The 20,296-nt window shown below is 41.5% G+C and overlaps 1 protein-coding gene across 3 annotated transcripts in view; it reads right to left on the bottom strand.

The window, feature by feature from the left end:
- The window catches only part of myo5c (myosin VC), a 92,948-nt gene that overhangs the window by 30,027 nt on the left and 42,625 nt on the right, over positions 1–20,296 (bottom strand). For all 3 annotated transcript variants that reach the window (XM_068017988.1, XM_068017987.1, XM_068017986.1), the window contains 10 exons: positions 15,600–15,734; positions 15,402–15,499; positions 15,205–15,291; positions 15,006–15,117; positions 14,284–14,495; positions 11,822–11,987; positions 10,045–10,191; positions 8,190–8,354; positions 7,947–8,040; positions 2,173–2,236 (listed from right to left, as the gene is read on the bottom strand). In XM_068017988.1, the coding sequence (XP_067874089.1) occupies positions 2,173–2,236; positions 7,947–8,040; positions 8,190–8,354; positions 10,045–10,191; positions 11,822–11,987; positions 14,284–14,495; positions 15,006–15,117; positions 15,205–15,291; positions 15,402–15,499; positions 15,600–15,734 (1,280 nt within the window). The remainder of the gene's footprint in view (positions 1–2,172; positions 2,237–7,946; positions 8,041–8,189; positions 8,355–10,044; positions 10,192–11,821; positions 11,988–14,283; positions 14,496–15,005; positions 15,118–15,204; positions 15,292–15,401; positions 15,500–15,599; positions 15,735–20,296) is intronic.

Below are 20,296 nucleotides of genomic sequence, written 5' to 3'. Positions count from 1 at the left end.
TTTTTGAGTCACTACACTTGTATTCAGAAACACTCAACCAACTCTACAAACTACATCCAAAAGAATCAGAGAAAGTAATGGATTTAATTGTAAGCAATTCAAGTTGATAAGAAGTTATTTACTCTTTACAACCAGGAACCACCATCTTTGTTCCTCCACACGTGAAAATATTGCTGGTGGATTTGTTCCATACATAAGTTTTAAGTACCTTCCTAAATCTCTCCGCCCCTCCACCTCCTTTGAGACCCTCGTTAAAAACCGCCTTTTTGTCGAAACATTTAGTCACCCCTTCTAATATTTCCTTTAGTTCAGTGTCCATTTTATTTGATTATGCCCCTGTGAAGCACCTTGGGACCTTTTTCTGCATTAAAAGGTACTATACAAATGCAAGCTTTCACTGTTGTTTTGTCGGTACCCTTCTTCTTCTTCTTTGGCCGCCTTATCTTGAGAGACAATGGATAGCGCCTGGAGGCGGTCAGTGGTTTGTGAAGCAGCGCCTGGAGTGGCTATAAAGGCCAATTCTAGAGTGACAGACTCTTCCACAGGTGCTGCAGAGAAATTTGTTTGTCGGGGCTGTTACACAGTTGGCTCTCCCCTTGCGCTTCTGTCTTTTTTCCTGCCAACTACTAAGTCTCTTCGACTCGCCACATTTTAGCCCCGTCTTTATGGCTGCCCGCCAGCTCTGGCGAACGCTGGCAACTGACTCCCACGACTTGTGATCAATGTCACAGGATTTCATGTCGCATTTGCAGACGTCTTTAAAGCGGAGACATGGACGGCCGGTGGGTCTGATACCAGTGGCGAGCTCGCTGTACAATGTGTCTTTGGGGATCCTGCCATCTTCCATGCGGCTAACATGGCCAAGCCATCTCAAGCGCCGCTGACTCAGTAGTGTGTACAAGCTGGGGATGTTGGCCGCCTCGAGGACTTCTGTGTTGGAGATACGGTCCTGCCACCTGATGCCAAGTATTCTCCGGAGGCAGCGAAGATGGAATGAATTGAGACGTCGCTCTTGGCTGACATACGTTGTCCAGGCCTCGCTGCCATAGAGCAAGGTACTGAGGACACAGGCTTGATACACTCGGACTTTTGTGTTCCGTGTCAGTGCGCCATTTTCCCACACTCTCTTGGCCAGTCTGGACATAGCAGTGTCGGTACAACAAAGCTTTAAAAGGGCAGTGTTTGGCTTCTAAATGGCTGCGTGGCTTTTCATCAGATGTGCACATAAAGATGAGCAATCATGTCACCAGGGTAAATAAAGTTCCTTTAATTCAAAGTTAATTATAAACCCACAAAAGTGTATTAAGTAGTTTATCTGCCAGGAGATATAACACCTATGCAAACTTAAACATTCCTAGCAATGAAAATCTAACATTGATTCAAATTGATTTGCTGAAGTAGGCTGTTTCTGATACCATGAAAACTATAATATTCCTTAAGCAACTCAATGCTTGGGCTTTCCAATAATATTCTGTTCAGTACATGTCAGTTAGAGAATCATTGCTAAAAAAATCCTTAGCAGCCTCTTATATGCTTAAGTACTTTTCTGTAGTTAAACAGCAGTTGTATTCAGCTCAGATTTTCCAGGAGTGTGATGGTTCTTTTGGGCCTCCTTATCTCGAGAGACAATGGATACGCGCCTGGAGGTGGTCAGTGGTTTGTGAAGCAGCGCCTGGAGTGGCTATAAAGGCCAATTCTGGAGTGACAGGCTCTTCCACAGGTGCTGCAGAGAAATTTGTTTGTCGGGGCTGTTGCACAGTTGGCTCTCCCCTTGCACCTCTGTCTTTTTTCCTGCCAACTACTAAGTCTCTTCGACTCGCCACATTTTAGCCCTGTCTTTATGGCTGCCCGCCAGCTCTGGCGAACGCTGGCAACTGACTCCCACGACTTGTGATCAATGTCACAGGATTTCATGTCGTGTTTGCAGACATGATAGTTAGTATTGATGGTAGACATAATGGTAGTTAGTATTAAACTGCCATACTTTGTAGAAGCTCCTAAATGGAAAAAAGGGACTGTAATTTTATGTCATCGCATATTCTTAAACCCAAGCCCTACATTATGTAGCTCTTGTTCCAACTAGCTTTTCAAATGTGAATCGATTTTAATGCTGGGGAAAATGGAGTAAATCTCAAACACGGCCAAATATAAATATCACCAGGTGTTCTGTACCTCCTTTGCCGCTCTTCCCTTTCTAAATCACCAAGATGCTGCCGTGTGATTTCATCCATTTTTTCTGTGAACAAACATAATCGAATAAACATTTTGCAGTAAGTATACAAATAACACCCTAGATTTCTGCAAATCACTGGTTTCACAATTCAGCATTAACAGCTGTGAAGCTCAGCAAAGACGTGTCGAAGAAATGTCTCAGTTTTCTTTGTTACCCCAATGCCTACACAAAAGAAAATTGTTTGTAGCCTCTCTCGAGTGTGAAAGTTGTGGATTCAAGTCCCCCTCTAGGATTTGAGTTCATAATCTAACCTTCACACCACACTGCTGCATTCCTTCAATTGTGATGTTAAAAATAGGTTGGTATGCCCATGCAGATGGACAGATAAAGATAATGATAAAAGGGGACAGCAAGGATGGGTTCCTACAATAATTATTTCAAGACAGACATTTCTTTTTAAAAACAAGTAGCCACCATTGGTGAAGGCATCATGCGTAAATAAAAGCAAATCTGAAATAAAAAGAAGAAATGCTGGAACCACTCAGCAGGTCTGGCAGCATCTGTGGAAAGAGAAGCAGAGTTAACGTTTCGGGTCAGTGACCCATCTTCGGAACTCGGAAGAAGGGTCACTGACCCGAAACGTTAACTCTGCTTCTCTTTCCATAGATGCTGCCAGACCTGCTGAGTGGTTCCAGCATTTCTTGTTTTTAATGCATAAATACAAGGGGCTGGATTTTCCCTGTGGGCCACTAAATGTCATCAGGCTGAAATGTGGGTCAGAAACCCGCACTAGGTTGGATTTTATGCAACCGCACGGGTGAAAAAAAATGACAGCCCGCACATGCCGTCGTGATCTTGCTAGTGGCGGCCCACAATAATATGCTGGTTGGGCCGCCCTCCCCAATCACGTGGAGGGGGCGGGCTCTCTGACACCAGCAATGGCGTCAGCTGTCTGCGTGCAAGCCCTGGTGCCATTTTTAAAGCCCTGCCAACTAAATTAAATTTTTGAAAAGTTTACCCCCCCTCCCCCCCCACAAACATTGTACAGATTAAAAATCTGCTGCCCCTTTCCCACCCAATAACAATAAAATTCATTGGCCCTCTTCCCCCCCCCCCCCAAAAAACACTTACCTTCCACACTTGACAACCCCCCACCTCCCCCCAGACTGAACAAAGTGCACAGGTCACCGCCTCCCACCATCCCCTCCACTAATGATGTAAATTTGACCCTGTTCCCCCTCCGCCTGCACTAGAAATCTTAAGTTCCCCACTTTCCCACCACTGGCGCCTGCTTTCCCCAGACAGGAAAGTGAAAGCGCAAGTGCCAGCCGCTGCTCAGGAGATCACGGTCCGACGGTAAGACTGGAGTCACTTTTATTTAAATGTATGCATTCTGTTCATTTGAATAATTTAATCTGGGTCCCGTCGCCCAGTGGCACAGGTGCCACCATGGAGCCCAACTTCGGGGGCTCTGTAAAATCCAGGCCCGTGTGGGAAACATTCATCCATTCTGATATTCCCCAGAGCGGCTAATTAATTGCCAGAAGCCGGGCTTTCAAAGCTGGAGGGCCAATCAGAGACTTTCCAGCCTGAAAGGAAGAGCAGGCTGCAAAGGAAGAGAAGTAAGGGACAGGGCATTTCAAAATGGAGGCACCCTCTCTCTAACTTTTTTTATATTGAAAAATGGGTTTTACATCCAGGCCACCACTGTGGGTGGCAGGGGAGGGAGTGTGGGGGGTTGGAGAACCTCTATGGGGCGGCCTGCAGCTGCTGTGCCACCCAGGCAGGCAATGAGGGCCCCCAGGCTTGCATGGAGCGCTGGCCCCACCGCCTGCTGGGACCTGGCATCTAGAAAATCCCAGTCAGCCTCCCTTAAGTGGCCCTCAACAAGTGGGTCTGCTACCCACCGCATGTGGGTGGGTAGCACTGCTGCACCCCCCACCATCCCCATCCCGCCTCCGTAAAAATGGCCTCGGGGTAGGACGGAGCTGGCGAACTGGCAGACAGGCCGGCAGCGTTATTTTTAGCTTCTGTCCCCAGCGGAGCGTAAAAATCAAGTCCTGGGCCTTTTGGGTACATTAGGTCTTCCATATATTTACCTTAGCCAATCAGTCAAAGTCACGTACAATACATGAGAGATTTAGCCAAGTTTTGCAGGTTTGACCTCATTTGTTGTATGGTTCGCACCTTAACAGATCAACATTACTGGAGGTGTATTCTGGCTGTCTTCTCATTATAATCATTTGCAATAGATCAAGCAAACATTAAGTAAAGTTGCACAGACTTGTTAGCAATGTTCCCTCTAAGCTGCGCATCAATCCTGAAGGTACTGCACAGGCTGCTCACAAGCTGTCCCCATTAAAATACTGAACGTGCACAGCATTGCATAAAAATCTAAGAGGTACCATGCATTGAAATAAACAGGCAGCGTACAACAAAGGATCAGTTCTTGTCGTTATTACAAAAAAAAGGGAGCAAAGCCAAAGTCCTTTCCAACACACCTTCAATGCATTGAGCAATTTTATTCCATCACCAAGATAGCCTACTTTCACTTGCATAACATGCCCATTTCCAAGCCTGCCTCAGCTCACCTGCTGTTGAAACCCTTGTCCATGCCTTTGTTAACTCTAGACTTGACTATTCCAATCCTCTCCCGGCCAGCCTCCCATTTTCCACACTCCATAAACTTTTGAGTTCATCCAAAAGTCTGCTGCCAGTGTCCTAACTTGCGCCGAGTCCCGTTCACTGTGCTTGCTAACCTACATTGACTCCCTGTCTGGCAACCCTTCTATCTTAAAATTCTCACCCTTGTTTTCGAATACCTCCATGGCTTCACCGCCTCCCTATTTCTCAAACTTCCTCCAGCCCTACAATCCTCAGATACCTGCACTCCTCCAATTCTGGCCTCTTGCACCACTGCAATTTTATTGCCTCCACCATAAGCAGCCATGCCTTCAGCTGTTTGGGCCCTAGAAATTCCCTCCCTGAACCTCTCAGCCTTTACTTTCCTCCTTTGAGACACTCCTTAAAACCTACCTCTGATGAAGCTTTTACCTTTCCTAATATAAGAACATAAGAACTAGGAGCAGGAGTAGCCAATTCAGCCCCTCGAGCCTGCTCCACCATTCAATAGGATCATGGCTGATCTCTTCTCGGCCTCAACTCCACTTTCCTGCCCATTCTCCATAAACCTTCAACCCATTTCTAATTAAAAATCTGTCTCTCTCCTCCTTAAATTTATTCAATGTCCCGGCATCCACCGCACTCTAGGGTAGTGAATTCCACAGACCAACGACCATTTGAGAGAAGTACTTTCTCATCTCTGTTTTAAATCTGCTACACCTTATCCTAAAACTATGACCTCTCGTTCTAGATTGCCCCACCAGAGGAAACATCCTCTCTACATCTACTTTGTCAATCCCCTTAATCATCTTATATGCCTCGATTAGACCTCCCCTCGTTCTTCCAAACTCCAGAGAGTAAAGGCCTAAACTGCTCAATCTCTCTTCATAGGACAAACCCCCTCATCTCTGGAATCAATCTAGTGAACCTCCTCTGAACTGCCTCCAGTGCAACTACATCCCTCCTCAAGTAAGGGGACCAAAACTGTACGCAATACTCCAGGTGCGGTCTCACTAATGCCTTGTACAATTGCAGCAACACTTCTCTACTTTTCTACTCTATTCCTTCAGCAACAAATGCCAAAATTCCATTTGCCTTCCTAATTACCTGCTGTACCTGCATACTAGTTTTCTGCGATTCATGCACAAGGACACCCAGACCCCTCTGCACAAAAGCACTCTGAAGTTTCTCTCCATTTAGATAATAATTTGCCTTTCTATTCTTCTGACCAAAATGAATAACCTCACACTTATCCACGTTAAACTCCATCTGCCAAATTTTGGCCCATTCACCTAACCTATCCATATCCATTAGTAAATTTCTTATTTCTTTATTGCAACTTACTATCCCACCTATTTTAGTGTCATCTGCAAATTTGGCTATAGTACCTTCTATCCCTGCATCCAAGTCATTAATATAGATTATAAATAGTTGGGGCCCGAGGACTGAACCCTGTGGCACCCCACTAGTTACATCCTGCCAACCAGAAAAAGACTAATTTATCCCGACTCTCTGTTTTCTGTTGGTTAGTCAATCCTCTATCCAAGCTAATAAATTGCCCCTAACTCCATGTGATCTTACCTTGTGTATTAACCTTTTGTGCGGCACCTTATCAAATGCCTTCTGGAAGTCCAGATATACTACATCTACAGGATCCCCATTATCCACTTTGCTTGTTACAGCTTCAAAGAACTCTAGCAAATGAGTCAAACATGATTTACCCTTCATAAAACCATGCTGACTCTGATGGATTGCATTTTGACTTTCTAAATATCCTGTTAGTACTTCCTTAAAAATGGATTCTAACAGTTTCCCAACGACAGATGTTAAACTAACTGGTCTGTAATTTCCTACTTTCTGCCTCCCTCCCTTTTTGAATAAGGGCGTTATATTAACTTTTTTCCAATCCACTGGAACCTTTCCCACATCCAGGGAATTTTGGATTATAACCAATGGATCCACTATCTCTGTTGCCACTTCCTTCAAGACCCTAGGATGTAGGCTATCAGGCCCTGGGGACTTGGCTGCCTTCAACCGTAGGTAGCTTGGTGTCAAATCTTTGCTTGATAACACTCCTGCAAAGTGCCTTGGAAATATTTGCTAGGTAAAGATTCTATCTAATTTAAGTAGTTGTTGTTGTCTGATACCATTGGTACTGAATTTTAGAAAACTACTACAGTGAGAGAAAACTTTCTCCATCTGATTTTGTTTACATTTTTCTTGAAGTTTTGGCAACTGGAACCTCTACCTTCCATTGGTAACACCATCAAAATTCATTTGATGGAAGGAGGGAATATCTTACATCTCGAAGTAACCCTGAGATACAAGATCCACTCAAAGGCAGAGATTTTCTGAGGCGTGACAGTACTGCTCATGTGTTGCAATAATGTTATTCAAAGGTTTAAAATCAAGCCTCAAATGAGGTTACAGGTCAGAAGAAACTTTGCCCCATCAACTAAGTTGGGGATATGTGAAACAGACGTCTAGCAAAAGCAATTGATGCCAAGATAATTGCCTCATTTAAAAAATATATTATCGGCTTGCAAATGGAATTGGAAATTATAAGGATTTGTATAGGCTAGATTAATCAAATACTCCGTGGGACACATTGGGCTGGGAGGACAGATTAGAACTGTTAGGTGAAAATGTGGGACTGAACCAATATTGCGGAGTTTTTCTGTGTTATCTTTGAGGATTATATCTCCCTCAGGAGATATAAAAAAGGTGGAATCGAGCCCACATTTGGGTAGATTGCACAAGATGTGAGGTCTTGATGAGTGAATCATAAAATGATACAACATAGAAGGTGGCCATCTGGTCCATTGTGCCTGTGCTGGCACTTTGATAGAGCTATCCAATTAGTCCCATTCCCCTGTCCTTTCTCCAAGGCCCTGCAAATGCTTCCCCTTCAAGTACTTATCTAATTCTCTTTTGAAAGTTATTAATGAATCTGCTTCCACCACCATTTCAGGCAAATGTATTCCAGATCATATTTAGCTTGCTGTGTGAAAAAAAAAGGTCATCTCATCTCCGGTTCTTCTGCCAGTTTACTCTGTTCATGCTTTCTTATTATTCTTAACCTAACAGTTAATTAAATTGTAAAAGTGTATCTGATAATAGCATGAAAGTACTGTTTCTATAAATAACACACCTTTCATTTCCTGGGTCTGTTCCAGATGTTGCTTCTCCAGCTTCTGGTTTTGTGCTTGCAGTGATAAAGTTTGCTTTCTGAACTCCGACAATGTCTGTGTGAATTGCAAATGGAGGAATGAGTAAATAGATTTGTGAATATATTAGTGGAAAATATGAGATCCAATTCTCCCCTCTTGCCTCCCCTCCAAAATGATATTAGTAGTAATCTGGATTGAATTCAGTTTTCTACAAACGGAAATACCTGCTCACTTTGCCCCTTGGATTTCTTTACTTGCTCCTCAATGAATATCTTTTGTGTCACTGCTTTCTGAAACTCTTCCTCGAGTTTCTGAAATTTGCCTACATCAGCAGAATGAACTGTAGACAGATGCGTCAAACGCTCCAGCAACCCCTTGTTCTCTTTGCTCTGGTTTAAGATAAACACAAATTCACATATAGTTAGAGATCACTCGATCTGTCCTGAACATTTTTAGCAAATTAATAAACATCTAGTAAATTCAGTACATCACGCTAGACAAGGAAGAATCAAATCAATATATTTTAGAAATACTGTATTCAAATCATTTTCCTAGGTAGTGCAACTAAACTTGATTGAACGAAATGTATCATAACATTCCAAAATAATTTGTCTAAATTTTGTATGGGAATGGCCTGACAAATCATATCAATTCTTCCAAACAGAATTTAACCAGAGGTCACAGAGATATCCTGAAACAGCTACTCTGGACTACTCTTGCCATTATTTCTTCAAAACTCTCACCTCTTTCATAACATTTCTAAAATTAATAGAATTACATAGAATTTTACAGCACAGAAACAGGCTATTCAGCCCAACAGGTCTATGCTGGTGTATATGCTCTAGATGAGCCTCCTCCAATCCTGCTTCATCAACATATCCTCATTTACCTTCCTTCCTCATGTACTTATCTAGCTTCTCCTTGAATGCGAATCACCTCATCTACTCCATGGGGTCACAAGTTTCACATTCTCACCACTGAGCAAAGAAGTTTCTCCTGAATTCCCCACTTGATTTATTAGTGATTATCTCATATTTATGGTCCTTCGTTTTGGACACCCCCACAGGTGGGAATACCTTCTCTATATCTACTCTATCAAACTCTTTCATAATTTTAATTACTTCTGTCAGGTCACCTCTCGAACTTCTCTTTTCTACAGAACAAGTCCTAGCCTGTTTGATCTTTCCTGATGGTTTTATGCTCAGTTCGGGTATCATATACACTTTCTCCAGTACACTCAAATCTTTTTTGTTATAAGGAGACCAGAACTGTGCACAGTACTGTAAGTGTGGTCCAACCAAGGTTCTGTTTAAATTTAGCATAGCTTCTCTGCTTTTGAACTCTATTCCTTTAGAAATGAACCAGTGCTTTGTTTGCACTTATTATGGCTTAGCTAACCTGCATTACTATTTTTAATCATTTGTGAATCTGTACCCTGAGATCACTTTGCACTTCTACCTCATCACACTCTCATTTTCCAAGGAGTAGTGATCTCCTTATTCTATCTACCAAAATGCACCACCTTAAACTCAGCTATGTTGAAATTCATTTACCGTTAACAAACCTATTCTGCAAGTTTGTTATTGTCGTCTTGTAATTTGTCAATCTTCCTCAGTATTAACTATACCCCTAAATTTGTCTTCCATTTCAGCACGTTACTATATTTCTCACTTCATGACAGAAGAACAAAGTATTACATATACTATATGATTACAGAAAATCCAAGATTAATTTCTAATAAGTTGCTCCGAACATGTCATTTTTACAGGAATCACAAGCCAATTTTCAATAGTTTTAACAAAAATCTATTGTCATTGGCTGCTGAAGGATAGGTAATTTAGCCAAGTTTTCTAAACATTACCAAGTCGAAAGACCAAGCACTGGATTGTATTTGTATTTCCTTTTTCATTTAGTTCAAAACATTTTTGGAAGAGCTGCTGGAATTTACCAAAGTGATGGCAGACTTAAATACGTAAGCCTTTTTAAATTAATTTTTGGAACTATAAGATTATAAATATATTGTTTATTTCAACAGAAATTTGTGGTTATTTTCCGATAGGCGATAGACTTGTAACCCACCTGCTCATCCAGTTTTTTGTGGAGCTGTTTGACACGAAACGACAGCTGGATGTTCAAAACAAACCGCCGTATACTTTGATATCGGCGTCTTATCAACCAGGCACGGACATGCTTTTGAATTATTAATGCTTTTTGATCTTTCAGCATCTATAAGAAATATTGAACAAACTAAGATACATATCTTCTAGGATTTAAGGTTTTGACTTTGACTATTGAAAAAAACGTATTCAACTGGTTGCTTACACTAAAATAATTAAATCACAAATTAGTTGAATTTGTGTTCTAGATTTGCTTTTTTCTAAACCATTTATCATCTTATACACCTTCACAACATTACATTGCAGTCACTACTTTCAAGGCTGAAAAAGCTCACGTTTTCTCAGTGTTTCAACAGTCCCCTGCTCAGGATTGATCTTTTCTTGAGCACTTGAACAGTGTCTATGTATCTCTTTGACTGTACATATTATTGAAATGATGCCTTCATCAGAGCACTATAAAGGTTAAGCATGTTTTTCTCTGACTTGTCCTCTAACATTTTGGCTGTATAGCTCAGTGTTCTACTTGCTTTGTTGATTGCTGCTGCACCGTGGTTGGACATCTTCAGCATTGAGTCTACTAAAACTCTTTTAACTTCAACTATTCCAACACCATTCATGGAGTGCATGTGCTGCCTAATTTTCCCTCTAAGCATAGTACTTTACACTGGTCCGTATTAGATTTAATCTGCCTTTATTAGGCCCATGTTTATAGTTAGTTTAACATTTTTATAGTTTTAAAGATTACTCTTCAGATTCAACTTTCCCTCTTGGTTTGGTACCTTCCGCAAATTTGAATAGCTTGCATTGAGTTTCTGAATCCGAGTCATTAATGCAAATTACAAACAGCAGAAGGCACCCAATTCATCACTCTGTCATCTCCCTTTTCACAAGTACCTACTGCTTTCTACACTCAATTTTTTTAATCCATTTCCAGATTTCATAACCAATGCTTCAATCTTCAGTAGCCTTTGTTGTACACTGCTTTTGGCAATCAAGGTACATCACATCGTTGTATTTCCAGAGTCTACTTGGAATATTACTTCCTCAAAAAAGTCAATGAGATTAGTCAGGTTAGACATTTCCTTTCTGAATCCAAGTCATTTAATTGGCTATTATCACACGGGCAACCGTTTGCTCCTGAAAACTGATTTAATTACTTTATTTAGTAATTGATTACTGTCTAGGTCTGTCTTGTCACCCTTTTTGGAAATAGCCACCACTTTATCCTATCACAAATCTAGCAGAAATTTACTGGAGTTCATTGATCTCCCCAGAATTTCTCTTGTCCTAGATTGTCAAGGACTTTCATCACATTTATGTTGAAGTCATTAATTCTACTTGGGTTACCAGTATTTAGGAAGGGCATGGCTTGTCTAGTGAATACTAGTGGAAGTATTCATTTAGTATATTGACTGTCTATAATGCTCATCCTCAGTTTTGGCCCCATTAATGTCTTTTATAGTTCCCTTGTCTTCTAACTGCTCATTTACTGTTACATACTGAAAGAATTCATTACTCCTGTGCTTAGTGTCTGCAGATATACATTTTCCAGTTCTCTCCTTGGCCACCTGCACATTCTTTACTTTTTTCTTTTTAACATTGCTAGTTCCTTTGATGGGTTCTTTAGTGGTTGTAGCTCGAGTGTGTTTCCTTTTTGTGGCAGTAATAATGGCTAGGGGTTCTCTTATTTTGGAGTTGATGTATCCATTAGGTTACACCTTTGCTGATTTAAATCTTACCTTTTTATATTGCCTTCTTGCTAGCCAGCCACGGGTGTACGCTTGAATTGTAATGGTGGCCACCAGAATGAGTTGGTAAAGGCGACACACTAAAAATCGCCGCCAGTGTTTTTGGATGATAACTGCAGCCCAGGCTTGTTTTAGAACAGTGGCATTCAATACATGTCTGAAATTATAAATCACATATGTATTAATTACACATTAACCAAACCATTTGTAATTATTCTGGATAATGTATGAGTTGAGTTATCCATAAAATGAAGTCCAATGAGTAAAGGACTGCAGGAGTAGTTCACAAGGAACAAAATATGAACCAAGACACTGTTTTCTTTTTACAATATCCATGAGGGGTACTTGATGCAGCTCCATGTGATGCCATCTTTATTTCCACAATGAAGTGATCCCAAAATCAATGAGAAACTAAGTCTAAAGTTAAGAAATGGGTCAACTTAGCAAGCGGAAATAACAAAATAAACATGTCCCAAAAGAAAAAACTATGTTTTTGCCTCAATTTAGTTTTTTTTAAGCTTGGAAAGTACACAGAAATTTTATCTAGTCACTAACATTGAAAAAAAATGTTTATATTCCACAATTCTGTGCTCTACAAGGGTTACCAGATGACACAAAATGAGGGTGTGTGATTTTTCACTGAATCCCTAACCTAATATATGACAAACAGTTGCAGGAGTCCTGGAAAAATCTCATATCTGGAGATAGTGTATCATTAACAGGCATGTGCAGTTTCTGATTAAAAATAAAGTCTAAGTAGAAATTTTCAAAGGATTGTTCCATCATACCAATGGAAACATGAAGTTTATAATGACTGAGAATTCTACACAAGCAGTACGATCAAGCTGCTGGCTAAATATATTGCCTGGCATCAGCACATAATCAACAGAAAATTAACATTTTAAGAGCACTGGACATTCACATCAGTGAGACATTACAGTGGTTAGTAATCTCAATTAGAATCACAGGCACAGATGGAGAATTGGATTGTAGAACTGGCACTGGACCCCAGAAGCCTCAAAATATCAATGAAATTTGATGTATGGTTTCACATCTCAAACATCAAATCAGCTGTGAAATTGCTTGAAACTTGGTTACGTGTGAAATTTGAGTACATAAATTGGTCGCCAATAGCAACGTCAACAGACTTTAGACCAAGAGATAAAACATTTGCAGGATCAACTGAATATATTATAATATTACTAAAATTACTATGACCAACAAGAAACCAACAGTAAGTCAACCTTTTAAAACTGAGTGGTGGAAATGGAATCATGGCATATTAATACCATCTCAATCTCTTGATATATTACTGCTTTGAGATACGCTCCACAGTATTATTCTGAAACAATCACTTTTTACTGTTTTCTCGCGTGTTTGGTGGCAGTAAATCATGGAAGAGAGGCATAGATTGCTCTCATATCAAACCATGTTAATTTGACAAACAATGATATTGTACAATGTGACTTGACAAACAGATTGAATCAGGATTTATTTTACTATGTCAGTTTGGCTCAGTGGTAGGAATCTCACTTGAGTGACAAAGCTGTGGGTTCAAGCCCCACTCCAAACATTGAACACATATCTAGGGCTGACATTTCAGTGCAGTCACAAGGAAGTGTTGGATTGTCAGAATGGCTATATTTCAGGAGATGTGGAACTTAGTCCCCTATTCAAACTAAGGCAGGGTGTTCTCTCAGTAAAAAGAGCAGTAATAAAAGCAAAATACTGCTGATGCTGGACATCTGAAATAAAAACAGAAAGTACTGGATATGCGTGGCAGGTCTGGCAGCATCTGTGGAGAGAGAAAGAGAGCTAACGGGCTATATTTTGTAGGGGCCTCAACGTCGGGGTCCGTGGCAGGGGCGGTCTGCCCCGCCTATATAAATGAGCCACCGTGCTTGGAATCGTGGCGGCTCTTTGCTGTGTGGACCGCACGGGCGAACCGCAAGTTTTTTCAATCAGCGGCGGGCTTATAGAATTCAGCCCAACATTTCAAGTCAACGACCTTTCATCAGAACTCAGGTCAGGTCATCGATTTGAAACATTAACTGTTCCTCTCTCCACAGATGCTGCCAGACCTGCTGAGTATTTCCAGCATTTTCTGTTTTTATTTTGTTCTGTCAGTGTCTCGGCCAACATTTATCCCCCAACCACCACCACCAAAAACAGATCATCTTGTCATTTATCTCAATGTGGAACTATATGGTGTTCAAATTGATGGCAGCATTTACCTTTAAAACAACAATGACCATATTTTAAATGTAATTCTTTGCCTTTGAAATATCCTGAGGATGTGAAAAGTGTTATATAAATGCAAATGCTACCTTTACTGATATACACAAGGGTATATTGCGGTTTCACTACATTCATTAAACCTTTGCCTTATACAAAATTGTTTTATAACTTCAAAGCGCTGTAGTAAATTGCAGTGCTGTAAGAATAGCTATTACCGTATGGCACGCTGTCCACGAACGTATTGCTGTATGGTAATAGCAGCTTGTTTCATCTCGAGGAATTTTCTCCGTTGAATCCAGCAACGCAGATTTTTCTGTATAGTGACTGAAGCTGCCCTAAGTTTATCTGCTCGAAGTTTTTCCAAAAATGCCACTTGCCCCGCACGGAAGAAAATCTTTGTTTTACCAAACTGATACTGGTTTGGATCCTGTGAAAGACAAAAACTTACTCAGTCGCAAAGTGAAATAACCAAACCAGAGAACACCATGCCTGGATTACACAGCTTTTTGTTGATTGAAGGATGCAGAGATGAAATATATTGAGTTAACTATAGTTAGCAATAGTAACAATAGTTAATTATTGAGTGATACATACCCCCCATCAATTGATTTTATACATTTTTGAATGCATAGCTTATCCAAAGCACAGCTACATTATCTCCAGAGCATCACTTTTAAAAGTATACGTTACTATTTATGGAGCTAAAATAAGGTTGACTATAGTTATAGAGTTTACATTACATATTAGTGTTTCACAGTAATTTTCTTGCACACATATAGTGGAGGAAGTAATCATTTACAGTGCTTTCGATTGATTTCACTGTACCAAGTGTCAGAATTGTGACAAACTGATAAAAAATATATATATATGCATTGACTAAGGCAGAGGACGATAACAACAGTTTAGTGATTTAGCTTTACTGCCTTAACATTCTGACCTGAATTAAATGTTTCAAGACATCTTTGCAAATCTGTTTTTCATCATTTATTGCAAGGTCTTGTTGTGACATTAGAATGCGGTAACGACTGAAAAACTCAAAGTAAGTCCATCTGGAAATAAAAAAAAAAATTTACGCTATGTAATGTTTCTTCAAACCTTCAGATGTAATGAAAGAATGGCAGAAAGTTTAAGTTTACCTGGAAGGATAGCTCTGTGCACTGATCCTAATAGTTTCCAGAACACCACAGGCTCTAAGCTGTTGGACAACTCTCTTTGAATCATACCTAAAAACAGAAGCTTATAATGTTGTACTCTGAAACTTTCTGTCCATTTTTATAAGGATAAGTAAATATTTTCATTTGGGAAGTTATGATGATAAAGTAAGAAAGCTTACTCAAATGGGAGCTTAGAGTCATTTGGCTTAATGCAACGCACATAGTGAGGTGTTGTAGCATTAAGGGTTTCCATGAGCAAATGCAGAGAATTACGGAACTGTAATCAACACAATTAAAGTAGGGTTAGAAATGCAATTTTGCTTTGCTACAATGTTAAAACATCTCAGCATAGAAAATAACTCTTTGCATGACTATACCTTACTGCCAACAGTTGTCCGATGTTGTTTGTTAAAGGATTTAAACCCCGGTCTTGCAGGCCTGACTTTAATGTTTGCATTCAAGCTCCCGGTAGATGATTCATTGTCTTGAAAGTACTCAGCTAGGAGATTCAACTGCATAGTTAAAATAAAAAAAAAGACAAAGACTAGATTTATTGCAATACATGTAAACTTTCCCTACTACCATTCCATGTTCCTGAGCTTTAATTTAGTTTTGCATTCCAGGTGTTTTTGCCCATTTTGTTTAAAAGACTTACTTCCATATTTTTGGCAAGCCATATATTTACAACGACTTGCCCATCTACATTAATTGGTGATACCTTTTCCCCCTCTCCTTTACTGGGTACAATTTCACAGGCACTATTCATCCTCCTGTACCTCACTTAGTGGTCATTACTCAAGCATGAGCCTCTACAATTAAGTGCCAGAAAGTTTTCAGAGTCAAGTTTGATCCTGTGCTTACTCAGTGTCCATTCTAACTGTGTAGCAGTTAGGAACTGGGCAATTTTACTTTCCCTAACTGGGAGCATTGTGGTTAAGTGTATTGCTCCTCTGCCACCCTGTCTGGAATATGCTAGTTTATCATGGACCAGGGATCAAATCTGGGAGCTGTCTGCTGTGTATGGTCCAGAAATGCTGCCTTTATCTGTGAACCACTAGGAGATCCATAGAAAGTTTGGTTTGTATGATCCATCGACACTGAACTGCAGATGATAACCAGATCAAATTTTAACACTGATTAGTATTGCTGTTGGTAGATTCATGTGCCTGTAACACACAGGGGTTCTACGCCATTCATATGGCTGTTATAACTATTGGCAATAAACACCACTTCCACAATCATAGCAGGTCATATCTTACTCTCAAACATTAAATTTCTTACACTTGTAACTTACCTGCTTTACAGAATAAATGTCTTTGAGTTCACACAATGACATACACAAGTGATGTAGAGATATGTTTTCTTCTGTTCAGTATCCCGAGTGTAAGTGGGACTTTTTACTTGATATTCCTACTGTAGTATTCCCTCCAGTTTTAATTCAGAGCAGGAATAGTGTGGGCACGGGTCAAGGTGAACAGCAAGTTCAAGGAGTGAGAGGTGGGAAGTAGCAGGTTGTCGGCAGACGGGAGAGTGGCAGGACATTCTCAAACTCAGCTAAGTGATTGGGATAGGGTTCAGGAGGGCCTTGCAGCCGGGTTGGGGGAGGGAGGTGGGGTGAATATCCAGGGCAAAGGAGACCGAACCTTTCCTTGTGGGTCCTGGAGAAGTACTCCTGTACTCCATAAAGAAAGTTTAAAAAACTGGAAAACCACTTACTCTTTGGGCTTTTCTGGTCCTGTCTCCTCTTCCCACCAAGTTGGCCTGGCAGGGGGGAGCCACAACAACTCTCCCTGAAGGTCTCTGGTTAAAACTGCAGTCGGACCCTGATGCAGAATCCGATCTGCATCTTGAAAGTAGGACCTCGCTGCTTTCTGGCTGGTGTCCCTCTTCTCTGCTCAGAAGAACAGGTTAAAATTGGAATATGCAGGAACACAGCAAGACTTCGGAGGGAAAATTCCATGGGGGATTTTAATTGCCCATCCAGGTTTCTGCCACATGGCTGACATTAATATTGTCCCTTACTAAACATGGGAAAAAATGCATTTTGGGCTGGATATCAGCTCAGAGGTGGGGAGGGGTAAGCGGTTCATTTTGAGGTCAGAAAACCTGGAAGTCCAGGTTTTCCGAATGCCCAACATCTTTAAAGATTTTTCTGTAGGTTTCATGCACTCAGGCTAACTGCTCGTCAGATGGGAAATCCTGTAGCACTCGGCTGCAGTTGAACTTGGCTAGAAGCAGATAGGTCTAATGTGGGGGGGGGGGTGCTGGGTGAGATCGTTGAGGGGGGGTGTGGTGAGGAGGGGTTGTTGGGTTTTACTGGGTAGCTTGTTGTTTGTTGGACCTGCAGGAAACACTTCTGCTATACCTGACCCACAAGCAGTGCTGTAAAGGCACTTACCTTATAGATTCAGTGCTTTTTGCCTCCTTTCCCCTGTTGGGTTTCCCCGAGGCTGACTGTGGTTAAAAATACTGGAACTACTGTTGAAATTAAGGTATGCGGCCTCATTAAAGTATTTAAATAACCAACCCACCCCCTGTGAGCTGATTGGTCTTTCACCCCTCATTCTGCCTCCATTCAAATTGGAAGTGGGCGCATTCAAGACAGAACCTGCATCAGATTTTTACCTTAACCACCCTTATGGGGGTTAAAATTCCCTCCTCAATGTCAGCTTTTATCGGTCATGTACTGTCGCCAAAAATATTTCAGTTTACATTAGCGAGTGCATATTTAGAAAGTAACTAAGCATGCCATTAACCCACTGTTCTATTCCAGCTGATCCATCTTAAGTAGTAAGAACTTCAGCACATTTTATATGCTCTTTCTCTGCAAAGTGCCACTGTCAGCGAATATAAAAATAACTGGGTGCTGACGACACTTGTATTAGATGCTTCAAGTTGCAGAGATGGGCTGTACTCTCAGCCTATCCAAACAGGTCAGCCAAAGGTTTCTGCCATTGTTGACCTGTACATGTCTCAGCCATAAATTGGAGGAAGTCTATGGATAGCACAATAAAGTTGTAAATGCAGCCATGCAGTAAACTGTGCATTGGCAAGACTTGTCTCTTTTAATGTTGCATATTTGAGATGCTGTGCAGAAACAAGACTTGCAAATGCAGTTGTTCCACTGTTATTTGATGTGTCCGACAAGATAAATGGGACAGCTTCAGCTCCAAAAGAACTGGTGTAGTTGAGATGCCACTGGAAGCAGTTCTGTAGAAAAGAAAGGGAGATTAAAAGGAGAATTTACCCCTTTCCAGCTGCAGAACAGCCAATCCCATAGGGGATGGTGGCGTAGTGTTAATGTCACTAAGCTAGTAATCCAGAAGCCTCGGCTATTGCCCAGGGGACAGGGGTTCAAATCCCACCATGGCAGCTGGTGGAATTTAAATTTATTTAATTAATATATTCAATTAATTAAAAAGAAATCTGGAATTGAAATCTAGCTTCAAGACACCATTACTGAAACTATCAATTGTCATTAAAAACCCATCTGTCTCACTAATGTTCTTTGGGGAAGGAAGTCTGCTGTCGTGGTCTGGCCTACGTGTGACTCCAGACCACTGCAATGTGGTTGACACTTAACTGCCCTCTGAAATGGCCTAGCAAGCCATTCAATTGTCACGGGCAATTAGGGATGGGCAACAAATGCTGGCCTTGCCAGCGACGTCCACATCCCATGAAAGAATTTTTTAAAAAGTAATCCTGCATGGGGAACAACACTGCAATAACTAGCTGCAGCAGGTAAAAATATTATAGGGAAGAAATCCTGTGCTGTTTGCATGGAGTGAGGCTGTAAGTTAAATGTGGGTATTTTCATTGGCTGGGGGCGGTGGAAGGTGCTCTTTGCTCTTTTTCTTTCTCGGCCTCAAAGGTACAGGGGATAAAAGTTGATTGTAAATAGCTGGTAAGATATTACACAAGCAAGTTTTTTTTTTCATTGTAAAAGTAAGTAATGGCGGGGCAGCTTGGCCAAGCGGAATGTACCTCCTGTGCAATGTAGGAAGTCGGGGACGTGCCATGTGACCTTGGCAAACATGTCTGCAGAAAGTGTCTCCGGTTGCAGAAGCTTGAGCTTCAGGTTTTGAAACTCAAGCGGCGGCTGGAGTCACTGTAGAGCATCTGCAAGGTGCAGGACTATGTGGATGACAAGTTTCAGGAGATGGTCAAGCCGGTGCCTAGGCAAGCAAAGTCGGGGGGTACTGGGTGGCTGCCGGACGGACAAAGAAGTCAGGGCAGGTAGTGCAGGAGTCCCCAGAGGACATCCCACTTTCTAACCGGTATTCAGTTCTGAGTACTGATGAGAGAGAGGGTTCCTCTGGAAAATGCACCGAGAGTCATGACCGGAATGTCGTGGCTGACTCGGCTGTGCTGAGATGGAGAAAAAGGGACAAGAGGACAATAGTGGTAGGGGATTCTATGGTTAGAGGAACAGATAGGCGTTTCTGTGGTCACAGACCTGATTCCAGGATGGTATGTTGCCTCCCTGGTGCAAGGGTCTTGGATATCACTGAGCAGCTACAAAGTATTCTGGAGGGTGAGGGTGCATAGCTGGAGGTCGTGGTCCACATTGGTACCAATGACATAGGTAGAAAGAGGGAGGAGGTCCTGCAAAAAGAATTTACGGAGCTAGGCAGCAGATTACAAAGTAGGACCTCAAAGGTTGTAATCTCTGGATTTCTTCCGGTGCCACGGGCTAGTGAGTATATGAATAGGAGGTTAGAGCAGATGAATGCATGGTTGGGGAGATGGTGCAGGAGGGAGGGCTTTAGATTCTTGGATCACTGGGTCTGTTTCCGGCGAAGGTGGAATCTGTATAAGATGGACGGGTTGCACCTGAACTAGAATGGGACCAGCATCCTTGCTGGGTGGTTTGCTAGTGCTGTTGCGGGGGGTGGGGGGTTTAAACTAATTGGGCAGGGGGATGGGATACAGAGTGGAAGCACAGTACGGGGTATTGTACAATCAAATATAAATGTGAAACTCAGTCAGTCCGGAGGACAGAATAAATATAGACCTGTTAAGGCTCAGGCAAATAATGCAAGGCTGGATTGTATCTATTTTAATGCAAGGAGTC

This window comes from Heterodontus francisci, chromosome 38, assembly GCF_036365525.1.
Source record: "Heterodontus francisci isolate sHetFra1 chromosome 38, sHetFra1.hap1, whole genome shotgun sequence".
Classification (NCBI taxonomy): Eukaryota; Metazoa; Chordata; class Chondrichthyes; order Heterodontiformes; family Heterodontidae; genus Heterodontus; species Heterodontus francisci.
This window is presented reverse-complemented; position numbering and strand designations above follow the sequence as displayed.